This window comes from Salmo trutta, chromosome 8 (assembly GCF_901001165.1).
Source record: "Salmo trutta chromosome 8, fSalTru1.1, whole genome shotgun sequence".
Taxonomy (NCBI): Eukaryota; Metazoa; Chordata; class Actinopteri; order Salmoniformes; family Salmonidae; genus Salmo; species Salmo trutta.
In genome coordinates this window covers 34,014,622-34,031,017 of record NC_042964.1, presented here as the reverse complement: position 1 = coordinate 34,031,017, position 16,396 = coordinate 34,014,622, and the positions used below count along the sequence as shown (strand labels likewise).

Sequence of the window (16,396 nt, the reverse complement as noted above, 5' to 3'; positions counted from 1 at the left end):
GGCCACTGACGGCAAGGAGTTGAAAGGTTGCAAAGGGGTGTGTGCGCCTCTGAAGTTCATAAGTTCACACGTTTGTTTTTCTGATACATAAATGACACGTGTGTTGTTTTTTCTCAAATTGCATTTCACACATTGTTTATTTGCTGAAATATATTCCAATGTCTTACATATTAAGTATGTTTTAGTTAATGTTTCAGTAACAGTATAATATTTTAGGCTGGCAATAGCAAATGTAATGTACAGCACACTTGACCAATATATTAGTAATATTACAGTATAATATAGTACAACAACGTGCAGTCGTTAAGAAGCAGTAATATCCTAGTAGGTCAATAATAATTGTACTACAGACAAAAATGTTGGACACTTTTGCACTACACAAACAAAAGACCCTTTGCTACCCACACACATTATAATATAAAATGTAACTTTTGCTGATCAAAAATTTGGCATAGGAATTATATAAATTGTTGCAAGTGCTCTTCAGCTCCATGGCACAACAACAAAAAATGACCAGGCATTGACCTCTTGTGGTTGGAATTGGAAATAGCGTCTCCATTCAATGATGGACAGACAGTAGCCTACGACATTGGCTCATTTGTACGGTGATGTCGATGTTTGTGAAAATATCCATACAGTCAGTACCCATCCAACATTCAGCAAAGTGATTGTTGGAGAAATGTGTGGCTGAGCGGTCAAACCTGTGTTATATTTACAGACTGTAATAACATTAGTAATAGATCAGTGATAGACGGCAGGTGTGGATCAAAGCCAATAGGGCTCCATGCCTTCTGCACGTGTCAGTGTGGCGTACCACAGACCACATGACTGAGCATGTAACAGTGGTTCTCTATCTGCAGGACATCACTGGGAGGAAAACTTGAGCCATGTTCCAATAGGCTACTACAATATTGCATAATTTCATCCTCCCCTTCCAGGAAGTAATTGTTGCTCTCAAAGACAGTCTGGTAGGTCTAAACAATGATCACATAGATTAAAATGATCCAGTCATGTCAGATGAGTACTTTAAGGATGGGAGGAATGATGCATTAAGGATGTCAGTGATCAGCTCAGACACACTGGAGCAGCTTTAGCAGATAGTGTCCTGTTTGTTCTCCAGACAAACAGTAAACAGTGAGGTCACAAGACAAATCGTGAAACAAAAGCTGCATTATGTCTTCAGGAGTCTTTGGGTCAGCAATCTCCTGCAACCTCCCCAGTATGGCTTGTAAATGAAGTAAATATTACCAGAGAGAGAAAGAGATAAATCTACTTTTATACGAAAAAAGGAACAGACTGTAGGAAATTCATTGGTTTTTATTCAAAAAGAAAGAAGATTATTTGCATATTGTGGAAAGGACAGCTCTGTCTCTCTCCACAACAGGGCAGATACATAAAAATCCTCCATAAAGCTAAAGTTGGTCTGATGATTACAAGAGGAAGAGAGAGGCATAACCAGTATACCAGACATTACAAACACACATACAGTCAACATTGGCCTTCCATACACAAGCACTTCAAGTTTCACTTTTATTATATCAAAGGTAATAACAGAAAATAGATCAGAAATGCAAAGGTAATGACAAGAAATAATAATTGAAAAAATTATTTAAGCAATCATAAAAAAAAACAGGAGATTTCAAAACATAAAGCCAGCACATGCACAGACAGTGCACAATTTCTTAGTGGCTGTGGTTCAACAAACAGCATAATACAAAGTAGAAAAAACATGGAGGACTAAAGAGCATAATAAAACATCGGTCTTCGCAACAGAAGATGACATGGAAAGATACAAGATCAAGATTGGAAAGTTCTACTTAATTTCAAATGAAACAAACGTAAAAATGGTTTCAAAATGTTTACATTTAAGAAAGCATAAGGCCAGCGGTACATTCAGAGACACATGCATCCTTGTGTAAACGGTGTAAAATGGCTAGCTAGTTAGCGGTGCGCGCTAGTAGCGTTTCAATTGGTGACGTCATTCGCTCTGAGACCTTGAAGTAGTTGTTTCCCTTGCTCTGCAAGGGCCGCAGCATGGAGCGATAGGTAATGATGCTTCGTGGGAAGCAATTGTTGATGTGTTCAGAGGGTCCTTGGTTAGAGCCCAGGTTGGGACAAGGAGAGGGACGGGAGCAAGACTGCTACACTTGGCAAAAAGAGGCAAGTGACGACAGATCATGATTCCTTCTAGGCCATGAGGTAAAAGGACGCATTGTTTAAGTATCTGAACTATCCCAGGTTAGGGTTTGGCAGAAATTCCCAGCACAAAGATAGTTGCAGGTCAAAGTGCACAAATGCTGTCAATGAGTCTGTACCACAGCTTAGGAGAATGTACCAGGGCTTCGTGGGGTTTACTGGTAAGAGAAGGCACCGGTTTAGAGGTTAGAGAAGGCACGAGGAGAGAAAGGATTGGCATGCTAAGGCACAGAAAGGCATGGGCCAATATTGGGACAGGTATTGAAGGCACAGATATATTCGACAAAGCATAGATATTGATAATTAAGGCACAGTATAGATATGGCCCATTTCCACCCAGACAATCAGCAGGCAAGATGAAGCTGCCTATTACCATAAAGCTTATAGTGTATCTATCCAATCCTTTCAGATCTACAGGAGTACTTAGGGTGTGTCGGGGCTATTTTGTGCATTGGAAGTGCAGTAGAGTATTAGATAGCAGCAGGGACTTGTTGTCCACGCCTGGCCCCAGCCCCCTGCTGGGCAGTGTACTTCTGAGAATGCCAGCGGGTCTCCTTGTACACAAACCAGGCGTTGCCCGCCCACACGATCAGATTCAGGTACCCAAACACCTAGAGGAGAGAGGCAGAGATCACTTTAGTCAGAGTGAGACCATATGGTCAAACATAAGTGAGCATGGCAAACACAGTATTTCTGTTGGATGTGCAGAAAAACTAAAGGAAAACGTTACATTTGATCTCTTTTTTTATCTATGTAATTCAAGTGAATGTGAGCTTGATACATTCTGATGAACAAGCATCATCTATAAGAAGATAAAAGAACGGTTGAGTTACTCACCACAGAGACATTGAGGGTGCGCATGTTTGCGAAGTCAGTGACCTCGCAGGCCACATCGCTCTCCTTGCAGAGTGCCAGTGTGGAGGTGATGCCCGCTGTCCCGGTGGCATCCTTCACGTTCTGCAGCCCCTTGGCCCATGCTGAGGAACACACTAGCCACAGGAAGGCAATCGCTGCTGTCAGACCAAAATCCTGGGGGGAGAGAGGGAAGAGGTCCCCGTCGGAACCACTTTGTTTAAGCAAGGTTTAAAATGGATAAGGAAGTACATTCAATTGTAGCCTGATCTGTTTGTGATGTCTTGGTTGGCGTGACAATGACCAGAGGATTTATCAAAAAACAGAAAAAAAACTGTTGTGGGACCACACCAAATAAATTGTTCACATCCTACTGGAAGATATGCATGAATAACTCAAGACATTGGCTTAAAACATGTAGGCCTATTTATTTATTGCGTTTTTTTGGACAGAGACGATGTACAACAAAAACATAAATCTCAGAACACTGAGAAATTATGTGTTGCACCAGATTTAATTTAAAGCTCATTTCCATCTGCAGTCCCTGGGCAGGTGAACACATTAAAATGAAAACATTATAAACAAACAGGCAACATACACTACCATTCAAAATGTGGGGTCACTTAGAAATGCCCTTGTTTTTGAAAGAAAAGCAAACATCAAATTCATCAGAAATACAGTGTAGACATTGTTAGTGTTGTAAATGACTATTGTAGCTGGAAACTGCAGATTTTTTATGGAATATCTACATAGGCGTACAGAGGCCCATTATCAGCAACCATCACTCCTGTGGTCCAATGGCACATTGTGTTAGCTAATCCAAGTTTATCATTTTAAAAGGCTAATTGATCATAATAAAACCCTTTTGCAATTATGTTAGCACAGCAGCAAACTGTTGTGCTCATTAAAGAAGCAATAAAACGGGCCTTCTTTAGACTAGTTGAGTATCTGGAGCATCAACATTTGTGGGTTCGATTACAGGCTCAAAATGGACAGAAACAAAGAACTTTCTTCTGAAACTGGTCAGGCTATTCTTGTTCTGAGAAATGAAGGCTATACCATGCGAGAAATTGACAAGAAACTGAAGATCTCGTACAATACTGTGTACTACTCCCTTCACAGAACAGAGCAAACTATCACGAGCCAGAATAGAAAGAGGAGTGGGAGGCCCCGGTGCACAACTGAGCAAGAGGACAAGTACATTAGAGTGTCTAGTTTGAGAAACAGACGCCTCACAAGTCCTCAACTGGCAGCTTCATTAAATAGTACCCTCAAAACACCAGTCTCAAAGTCAACAGTGAAGAGGCAACTCCGGGATGCTGGTCTTCTAGGCAGACTTGCAAAGAAAAACCCATATCTCAGACTGGCCAATAAAAATAAAATATTAAGATGGGCAAAAGAACACAGACACTGGGATAGAGGAACTCTGTCTAGAAGGCCAGCACCCCGGAGTTGCCTCTTCACTGTTGACGTTGAGACTGGTATTTCAGTCACATCTTGCACCCTACACTTGTCTGTCCAATGCATGTACATACTGTAGCTTGCCCACTCCATAGCAAGCTGCTCTATCCGTTGGTGAATTAATTTAATGTCGAGCTAAATATATATTAAAAAAAATATTTCACAGAACAGGAACAGAAAGGATTGATACAAACTTTAACTTTTTTGGGGGTTCAAACCGGTTCAGAACTTTTTTTATTTTTATTTATTTGTATTATTAACCCCTCTTCGGAGGACAAATATCTTTTTGTTTTTTTACAGCTTTTTTGCTACATATACATACATTTTATACATTTTACATATACGTTTTGCATACACATTTTCATACATGGTACTTTTATATAAAGCAGTCACATAACAATAATACCTTAGCAAACATAAACTCTTTAATCCCAACCCTCAGCCACGCTTAGCCCATCCCACCTATAGTTTGGTTTCCATGTGCCATATATTTTTAAATTGTGCTGTTTAACCAAATTTTTGTACCTTTCTAATCGTATAGTATCCACAGATTGTGAGCTAAAGATGAAAACCTTTGCTACGAGTATTATTATATTATTTATTGACTGTATTATTTATGGCTTTCACTGCTACACTGCTATTTGTAAGGTTAATCTTAAGTGCATGTTGTGATTTTTTAACCATTCCAGAACCTGTAACCAGAAACAAGCTACATACAGTTGAAGTCGGAAGTTTACATACACTTAGGTTGGAGTCATTAAAACTCTTTTTTCAACCACTCCACAAATATCTTGTTAACAAACTAGAGTTTTGGCAAGTCGGTAAGGAAACCTACTTTGTGCATGACACAAGTAATTTTTCCAACAATTGTTTACAGACAGATTATTTCACTTATAATTCACTGTATCACAATTCCAGTTGGTCATAAATTTACATACACTAAGTTGACTGTGCCTTTAAACAGCTTGGAAAATTCCAGAAAATGATGTTATGGCTTTAGAAGCTTCTGAAAGGCAAATTTACATAATTTCAGTCAATTGAAGGTGTACCTGTGGATGTATTTCAAGGCCTACCTTCAACCTCATTGCCTCTTTGCTTGACATCATGGGAATATCAAAAGAAATCAGCCAACACCTCAGAATTTTTTTTTAGACCTCCACAAGTCTGGTTCATCCTTGGGAGCAATTTCCAAACGCCTGAAGGTACCACGTTCATCTGTACAAACAATAGTACGCAAGTATAAACACCATGGGACCACGCAGCCGTCATACCTCTCAGGAAGGAGATGCATTCTGAGATGAACGTACTTTGGTGCGAAAAGTGCAAATCAATCTCAGAACAACAGCAAAGGACCTTGTGAAGATGCTGGAGGAAACAGGTACAAAAGTATCTATATCCACAGTAAAACGGGTACTATATCGACATAACCTGAAAGGCCGCTCAGCAAGGAAGAAGCCACTGCTCCAAAAAAAGACAGACTACGGTCTGCAACTGCACATGGAGACAAAGATTGTACTTTTTGGAGAAATGTCCTCTGGTCTGATGAAACAAAAATAGAACTGTTTGGCCATAATGACCATCGTTATGTTTGGAGGAAAAAGGGGGAGGCTTGCAAGCCGAAGAACACCATCCCAATTCTGAAGCACAGGGGTGGAAGCATCATGTTGTGGGGGTGCTTTGCTGCAGGAGGGACTTATTGGTGCACTTCACAAAATAGATGGTATCATGAGGCAGGAAAATTATGTGGATATATTAAAGCAGCATCTCAAGACATCAATCAGGAAGTTAAAGCTTGGTCGCAAATGGGCTTAAGGACAACAAAGTCAAGGTATTGGAGTGGCCATCACAAAGCCCTGACCTCAATCCTATAGAAAATTTGTGGGCAGAATTGAAAAAGCGTGTGCGATCAAGGAGGCCCACAAACCTGACTCAGTTACACCAGCTCTGGCAGGAGGAATGGGCCAAAATTCACCCAACTTATTGTGGGAAGCTTGTGGAAGGCTACCCAAAACGTTTGACCCAAGTTAAACAATTTAAAGGCAATGCTACCAAATACTAATTGAGTGTATGTAAACTTCTGACACACTGGGAATGTGATGAAAGAAATAAAAGCTGAAATAAATAATTCTCTCTACTATTATTCTGACATTTCACATTCTTAAAATAAAGTGGTGAGCCTAACTGACCTAAGACAGGGAATTTTTACTTGGATTAAATGTCAGGAATTGTGAAAAACGGAGTTTAAATGTATTTGGCTAAGATGTATGTAAACTTCCGACTTCAACTGTAGGGGCAATACCAGAACAATTGATCTATTGATTCTGTCTCTTTGCAGCAAAATCTACAGAGCTAAGATTGTTGTATGCCCCATATATATAGCATTCTGTTGGTGGCAAGAATTTTATATAATCATTTAAATTGAAAAACTCTAAGTGTTGAATCAAGTGTAGTTTTTTGTACCAGTTCATTAACGATGTGCCATGGAATTGGTACATCGAAAATCTCTTCCCATTTATTTTTGCAACCTGTAAGGTGCAGCTGTCAACATTTTTGTCCTCAAATGAAACTGGTATATTTTTTCTATTTATGTCAGTTCCTTTCAGCCAATTTGTATCTTTAATATATGGCAGGCAAACAAGTTCCCTACCTTCTCCCTTTTCCACTTGTCTCCTCCATTTTTGTGGTAATGCTGCAATCAGTTGGTTGTACATTTGGATTGAACAGATATTCCCATATATTTTCAGTAACTGCATATAACGCCTCCGTTTCTATTCATAATATTATTAACAAATATATATTTTTTAAATTAAATCCATAAAGAATAATTATTTATTAATCACTATATTTGAGTTTAACCATAACATTTGTTGTATTATTTTTTCTATCTTTTCTGGAGGATAAAACTGAAATTGTAACCAGCTTTGTATGGCGTGTTTAAGAAAGGGGGATACTTTAAACAAAATGTAATTTTCAATTAGTCGGAAATTAGAAGTTGCAATCTGTATAAAGGCAAAAAAGCAATTTTTGAACAAAGGATGAGACTTTCTTTAATCATCTACTGGAGAACCATTTTGGGTTTAAGTATAACTTATGTACAGTATAAGTGAAGCTTTTAGTGAGAGGTTTAAAGCTTTAATATTTAATCATTTTAGCCCCCCGAACTCATATTCATTATATAAATAGGCACGTTTACTTTTCTCTGGCTTAGCATTCCAAATAAAATGAAATATTTTTTGCTCATACGATTTAAAAAACGGAGTCATCTGGAATAGGCAGTGCCATTAGTAAGTAAGTAAAGTGTGATAAGACCAAAGAGTTAATCAATGTGATTTTTCCATAAATAGACAACTATTTACCTCTCCATAGTTGCAGAATCTTATCTATTTTTGCTAACTTTCTATTGAACTTTCTATTATTTGTGGTAAATTCATTTATATTTTTTGAGATTTGAATACCAAGCATGTCTACTTCATCATCCACCCATTTTATTGGTAAACTACAAGGTAGTGTAAACACTGTATTTTTTAACAATCCAATACATACATATGGTACACTTGTCATAATTAGGTTTTAATCCAGAGAGGCTAGAAAAGTGATCAAGATCTTCAATGAGACTGTGCAGGGATCCAGATTGCGGACTTAAGAAAAAAACTAGAGTCATCGGCATACATTGACACTTTTGTTTTTATCCCCAGGATTTCTAACCCCTTGATGTTCTTGTTGGATCTAATTTTAATAGCTAGCATTTCAATGGTCATAATAAATAGATATGGAGACAACGGACAGCCTTGTTTTACTCCTCTTAAAAGCTCAATACTTTCTGAGATGTAACCATTATTTACTATTTTACATCTGGGGTTGCTGTACATAACTTTAACCAATTGTATAAGAGATTCGTCAAAATTAAAGTAATGAAGGCATTCATATAGAAATTCTAGTCGTACTTTATCAAACGCCTTTTCAAAATCTGCTATGAAGACCAGGCCTGGTATCTTCGATGTTTCATAATGTTCAATTGTTTCAAGTAATTGTCGTATATTATCTCCAATATATCGTCCATGTAAAAAACCTGTCTGATCAGGATAAACAATATCTGGTAAAACCTTTTTTATTCTATGTGATATGCATTTCACCAGGATTTTCGCATCACAACATTGAAGTGTTAGAGGCCTCCAGTTTCTTAAATGGACTGGATCTTTATACTTACCACGTGGGTCCTGTTTTAGAAGTAATGAAATCAGACCTTCGTGTTGAGTACCTGAAAGTCTTCCATTTGTATAAGAGTAATTAAAACATGCTAATAATGGATATTTGAGTACATCAAAAAAGGTCTGATATACTTCTACTGGTATACCATCAAGCTCTGGTGTTTTTCCAGACTGAAAAGATTTTATTTCCTCAAAATGTCCTCTTCTGTAAGTTGGCCTTCACACAGGTCTTTCTGTAAATGTGTTAATTTTACATTATTATTATTATTATTAGGAAAGAAATCCTTACAGTTAACATCATTCAGTGGAAATGGAGGAGACTGAAAAGAAAACATATGCTTAAAATATTTAGCTTATTCTTTCAAAATATAATTTGGTGAATCATGGATAACTCCATCATTTGTAACAAGTTTCTGTCAATTATTTTTGGTAGAATTTCTATGTTGAAGAGTCAAGAAAAATGTTGTGCATTTTTCACCATTTTCCATCCAATTCGCTTTATTTTTGTAATACATTACACTTAATCGTTCTTGAATAAGTACCTCCATTTCTTTTGTTTTTCCTCTAACCTATTTTGTGCCGCTATAGTAGTTACCATTACCATCTACCTGCGCTATTACTTCGTCTATTTCCTTTATTAGTCTAATCTCTTTTGAACTAAACTGCTTTTGTTTTAATGATTAGTATTGTATTGAATGGCCTATAAAAGTACATTTGAAAGTGTCCCATACAATAAGGGGATCTGCTGTACCTATGTTGTGCAAAAAAAAGTTAATTATGAATTATTTTGTCTTAGTTAAGAACAAATTGTCTTTCAATAGGCTTTGATTACATTTCCAATATCCCCGTCTATGTGGAATTCTGTAAGAGTTATATGGAGGCCAATTAGACGGTGGTCCGATCGCATTCGGTCTCCTATTAATATTTTTGTTAACTTTTGATGTCAGCAAGAATGAGACTAGGAAGAAATCAATCATGTATTTTGCTGGTCGGAACAGTGGAACTGAACAAAAAATAATAACGGTTCTGTTCATTTTGATTCCAACCCCTGCTTAGAACATAAACTCTCATCAAAGAGAACTACACCCCTGAACCATATGTCCACTTGAACCTAGCAAGAAGTCAAAGGTCAGTTTGTGCACAAGTCAGATCCAGCACCCTCCCTCTGGCTATAGAGACAGGCAGATTTAACCTCCCTGGGCAAGCATCCCACCTAGTCAACAGCCAGTGGAATCGCGTGGTGCGAAATACAAATACCTCATAAATGCTATAACTTAAATTTCTCAAACATATGACTATTATACACCATTTTAAAGACAAGACTCTCATTAATCTAACCACATTGTCCAATTTCAAAAAGGCTTTACAGCGAAAGCATAACATTAGATTATGTCAGGAGAGTACCCTGCCAAAAATAATCACACAGCCATTTTCAAAGCAAGCATATATGTCACAAAAACCAAAACCACAGCTAAATGCAGCACTAACCTTTGATGATCTTCATCAGATGACACTCCTAGGACATTATGTTATACAATACATGCATGTTTTGTTCAATCAAGTTCATATTTATATTAAAAACCAGCTTTTTACATTAGCATGTGATGTTCAGAACTAGCATAGCCACGGCAAACTTCCGGTGAATTTACTAAATTACTCACGATTAACGTTCACAGAATACATACCAATTATTTTAAGAATTATAGATACAGAAGTCCTTTATGCAATCGCGGTGTCAGATTTTAAAATAGCTTTTTGGCGAAAGCACATTTTGCAATATTCTGAGTAGATAGCCCGGCCATCACGGCTAGCTAATTTGACACCCACCAAGTTTGGCCCTCACCAAACTCAGATTTACTATAAGAAAAATTGGATTACCTTTGCTGTTCTTCGTCAGAATGCACTCCCAGGACTTCTACTTCAACAACAAATGTTGTTTTGGTTCCAAATAATCCATAGTTATATTGAAATAGCTCCGTTTTGTTTGTGCGTTCAGGTCACAATCCGAAGGGTGAGCACATTTCGTGACAAAAAAATTCAAAATATTCCATTCGAAGCATGTCAAACGCTGTTTAAAATCAATTTTTATGCTATTTTTCGCGTAAAATAGCAATAATATTCCAACCGGGCGACGTTGTATTCATTCAAAGACTGAAAGAAAAACATGGAGTCGTCTCGTGGACGCGCATCTTCAGTGTCATTGTTCCCTGCCTGACCACTCACAAAAACTCCTGCTGTTTTTCGCCCAGAGACTGCAGAGACAGCATTCCACTTTCTGGCGCCTTCTGAGAGCCAATGGAAGCCTTAGAAAATATCATGTTACAGCAGAGATGCTGTATTTTTGATAGAGATGCCACAGAAGGAGAACAAATTGTCAGACAGGGCACTTCCTGTATGGAATCTTCTCAGGTTTTGGCCTGCCATATGAGTTCTGTTATACTCACAGACACCATTCAAACAGTTTTAGAAACTTTAGAGTGTTTTCTATCCAAATCTACTAATTATATGAATATTCTCATTTCTGGGCAAGAGTAGTAACCAGTTTAAATCGGGTACGTTTTTTATCCGGCCGTGCAAATACTGCCCCCTAGCCCCAACAGGTTTTAACAGATTGCCTGAAGAAAATATAATTTTCCTAATGTGTGATCTTGAGAAAATCGAAAACAAAATCCATTTTGTGTTTTATTGCCCTCTGTATAATGATCTCAGACGTTCTTTGACGATCTGAGATGTTATTTTTTGTAAAAACTTTGGTGATTACCCTGAAGTATTCTGGTTACGGTACAAGCAGAGGTTTGAATTTTGTTTCAGACAGGGTGTGTTTGAGATTGCTCAGTTTGTTCACAATGCCTAGAGGAGAAGGAGAAATGTACTGTTTGTGTAGTGTGGCTAGATGGTAGCTGTACTTGCCATGATTATTGTATGTGTATAATTTGTAAAATGTTATTTTGTTTTGAGTACAAGTAAAATGGTACTATGTTTAGTAGTGTCTTGTAAGCCCATGTGGGCTGGGCACCTGTAGGTGTATTACACTTAAATAATTAATTTCAATCAAAATCAAATCACATCAATCATATTAATGTCAAGTCACATATGGGGATTTCAATCTAGGTTTTGTCCTTTTACTTTCCCAGTACTCACAAACATTGGGCCGAAGTCGGAGTCGATATACACGTGCATGTAGCCCAGGTAGACAAGCAACGCCACTATAGAGTACAGGAAGCAGATGATGGCAACGCCCACAAAGAACTGGGCCGAGGAGGCGGAGTCTCCCACCAGGTGGGTGACGGGCACGGAGTGGTTACACAGAGTGGTGTTGGCCTCCAGTAGAGCAACCAGGTTTAACCTGGGGACACAACACAGCTTTATACTTCAGTGTACATCTATACGTGATATAACAAGACTTATCCAGAGTAGTTCAGTAAGAGATCAGTGTCACACTGTAAATATACTGAACAAAAATATAAACGCAACATGCAACAATTTCTAAGATTTTACTGAGTTACAGTTCATAAGGAAATCAGTCAATTGAAATAAATTCATTAGGCCCTAATCTATGGATTTCACATGACTGAGAATACAGATATGCATCTGTTGGTCACAGATACCTTTAAAAAAAAAAGTTTGGGTGTGGATCAGAAAACCAGTCAGTATCTGGTGTGACCACCATTTGCCTCATGCAGCGCGACACATCTCTTTCGCAGGCTGTTGATTGTTGTCCCACTCCTCTTCAATGGCAGTGGGAAGTTGCTGGATATGGCGGAAACTGGAACACGCTGTCGTACACGGCGATCCAGAGCATCCCAAACATGCTCAATGGTTGACATGTCTGGTGAGTATGCAGGCCATGGAAGAACTGAAACATTTTCAGCTTCTGTACAGATGCTTGTGACATAGGGCTGTGCATTATCATGCTGAAATATGAGGTGATGGCGACGGATGAATGGCATGACAATGGGCCTCAGGATCTTGTCACGGATCTCTGTGCATTCAAAATGCCATCGATAAATGCAATTGTGTTCGTTGTCTGTAGCTTATGCCTGACCATACAATAACCCCACCGCCACCATGGGGCACTCTGTTCACAATGTTGACATCAGCAAACCGCTCGCCCATGCAATGCCATACATGTGGTCTGCAGTTGTGAGGCCGGTTGGACGTACTGTCAAATTCTATAAAACGACATTGGAGGTGGCTTATGATAGAGAAATTAACATTCAATTCTCTGGCAATAGCTCTGGTGGACATTCCTGCATTCAGTATGCCAATTGCACGCTCCCTCAAAACATGAGACATCTGTGGCATTGTGTGTGTGACAAAACATTTTAGACTGGCCTTTTATTGTCCCCAGCACAAGGTGCACCTGTGTAATGATCATGCTGTTTAATCAGCTTCTTGATATGCAACACCTGTCAGGTGTGGATTATCTTGGAAAAGGAGAAATGCTCACCAACAGGGATGCAAACAAATTTGTGCACAAACTTTGAGAGAAATAAGCTTTTTGTGCATATAGAACATTTCTGGGATCTTTTATTTCAGCTCATGAAACATGGGACCAACACTTGACATGTTACATTTATATTTTTGTTCAGTGTACTTATACCCAGGGGATATATAATGACAATAACAAGAGGATAGAATGGAGACATTATATTGTCAACATTTCAGCTGCTAATCTTTCTGATTGACAATTAAAAAGTATAATTTGTGTCATCTAGTTTAACCTGATACATCTTCACTGTACAGGTCACTTCCTGTTTGTGTCATACTACACCTGGAATAAACCCCAGTCCTTACACTGCACAAGAAAACACTCATCCAGTTTAATGGAGGAAATAATCAGTTGAGGTCATGGGGTCAAGTTGTTTCCTCCACCATGAACATCCTCCTACAGATGATATCTATACAACAACTTCCTTCACAGTTCCAGCAGGATATCCGATAACACATCAAGGCATTTCAAATATTTCCCACATTTTTTTTGCAGGGTCTAATAGTTGTATGGTGCATCAACCACAGTAACACACAGAGAGAGAACTGACTGACACCCACCTGAAGGGATAGCTAAAAGTAACATTCAGCGTCTCGTTCCTTCCTTCACTGCAGAAGAGTGACACGATATTCCTGCCAGAATACCCCCCACAGCTCCCAAACGCAAAGATGGCTGTCAGCTGTTTAAAACAGAGAAAGAAAGAGTGATTGACAGAGAGATATCATGTCAACTGTTTTAGCTGAGCAAGGAGAATGGAGAAACATTGCTTACACTGGACATACTGTAAGATACTGTAGTAGACCAGCTCAGGGGGGTGTTTTGATAAATGTAATGAAAGAATTGAATAGCATGCATGCAGCGTCACACCCAACAGTAAGCTTGCCAAGAACAAGATGGATCTAATGGTCTACATAAAGATGTGTTTTGATCCTCTTTTCATTCTCTCTGCTGCAAGCTATGTTGCTCTCTCTCTCTCTCTCTCTCTCTCTCTCTCTCTCTCTCTCTCTCTCCTAGAGGGAGTTAGAGTGTAATAATACACTGCACCTTCGGAATGAATCAGTTTCGGGTACAAGTTGCCCCTAAGCCCAGAGCTAGGATCAGCTTTACCCTTTCTAATAGGAACTAATAGGACAAGAAACACACAACTGACCTGAGATCAGTGTCTAGGGTGAACTTAATCTTACTTTTTGACTGTGCCTCCATTTTGGTTCCAGAGAGGCCCTTCTTTCTCGCCCTTCTGCAGATGTTTTAATTTCACAGTGTGACAACTTCCTGTTGACTGACTACCTCATTGTAGCAATTTATGCCATCTCACAGCAATTAACATCTAGTGAGCACTGCAAATGCACAGACAGAGACAATAGCCTGTTATGTAAAAGTCTATGATCAGATGACTGGGGTGTTGCTGCCTGTTTGGCCTGCAGCCTGTATCTTGAAGGATTTGCACAGTGAGAGAGAAAGAGAACAGCTGAATTTTTAACCTAATTTCCTCCTGCATAGCTACACAGGATTCCTTTTGACTGAGTTATGCAGACAAGTCGGTTAAACTTGATTAATGAATTTTCTCCAAAAGCATGGATTCTGAGGACAACATGGTTTCAAAAGTGGAAGGAATGTAACCCTGGCCTGAAAACTGGATCAAATCTCTTCAGTTCTGATTAACTCTCTAAAAGTCTAAGCCTTGGGGAGAGGTTTACTAAGCTAACATATTTGATTTAGAATTTTGGGACCCCTGTAGGTATAAAATAAACATATAAGGAAATGATTTGATAAAATATTCAATTTGCCCATTACTACTGTAGCCCATAGAAACGCATTGAATAACACATTCAAGGCAAAAACAGAGAGTAAAAAATGTATCTTAAGGAATAAGGTTCCTATATCTAGGAGATACAGCCTAAGAAAGCTTATGAAATATGAGTTTTTTGGACATATATTTAACCCCAAAACGACCTCCAAACTTCCATTCATTTTTTAAACTGGTACCGGGTTTGTAAGTTCAGACACTACATGTGAGACGACCGGTTTTCGGGTTGTCTTACAAACACAGGTGTAGCTCGGCCACCTCCCACCGCAGACTTGACTAAAATGGAGAGTTGAATGAATGTCATACTGTAGGCTATCATTATTTTGTCATTGCAGAATCAGGAGAAAAGAGACTGACAAAATAAAACAAAACTGTGACACATTAGTTAATAAATAACTGATGAAAGCTTGTGTGGTTTGCTCCAACATGCAATATGACTGAAGTGCAAAAAAAGCGTGATATACAGTCTTTTCTATTTTATTTTCTCAGGCCACAGCACCGAACTAGAGTGAAAACTCCCTCCGCTATTAGAACTGTTGAGCTGCAGATTTTCTCCAGTAGGATTCTGGACAGTGTCGCCTACTTACCCATTCTACAAATTTGATGAATCCCAGCGGTTCCTTGAGAGGCGCCAAGTTCAGTCGAAATCCTGTCATCATCTCCCCCGACTCCCCACCTATCTAAATATTATCTGAATGAAAATGAAGTATATGTTGCCAGAAAGTAACAAAACACGTTTCAATAAGTTTGACAGAATGACGTGGGTACTGCGCGCAATGGCTTTGTGCGCTCTGTTTTGGTGATGCCTCTCCCTCCTACGCAAATACCGGAGGCTACAGTAAAAAACAATTAAGAATACGGTCCAAGTTTGCCTTTACGGAGAAACTTTTACTCTCTCGGTAGATAGTTGCAATTTTAATCAATTAGGATTAGGTCTACTTAACAAATCCTAAAATGGCTAAACAACTGATAGACTAACGATGGGAAGTAACTGCGCGTCTCGAATTTCTTATCCCAAAGGACACTGTGTAAGCCTGCAGAAGACTGTAAAAAATTATGTCCGTCTTTCCCACTAAGCTGCTGAACCTTCGGTCTCTGTTTGGAAAAATCTTTTGGTCTCTTGTTGCAAGTTTCTGCTACTCTTGGAAAGGGAATGGGGGATACCTAGTCAGTTGTACAAGTGAATGCATTCAACTGAAATGTTGAAAGAAAATCACCAAACCGAGAATTCTTTAAATTCCTTCACATAATATGGGGCATCGAGCAGTTCAAAAGAAGCAGGTAGTCATCTATATGTCCATAGCTGAAGTCTGATCTCAATTGTACCAGTAACGGTCAGTACCATTTAAGATCAGGGAGGACGTTTTCTTTTCATGAGTA

At 38.7% G+C, this 16,396-nt stretch overlaps 1 protein-coding gene across 1 annotated transcript; it reads right to left on the bottom strand.

The window, feature by feature from the left end:
• Positions 1-1,299: 1,299 nt before the first annotated feature.
• On the bottom strand, positions 1,300-16,339 carry LOC115198749 (synaptophysin-like protein 1). The gene is made up of 5 exons (XM_029760987.1): positions 15,604-16,339; positions 13,770-13,888; positions 11,859-12,063; positions 3,034-3,225; positions 1,300-2,807 (listed from the first exon to the last, which is right to left on the bottom strand). The coding sequence occupies exons 1-5, from the start codon at positions 15,673-15,675 to the stop codon at positions 2,667-2,669; spliced, it is 729 nt and encodes a 242-aa protein (XP_029616847.1). The 5' UTR covers positions 15,676-16,339; the 3' UTR covers positions 1,300-2,666.
• Positions 16,340-16,396: the final 57 nt, after the last annotated feature.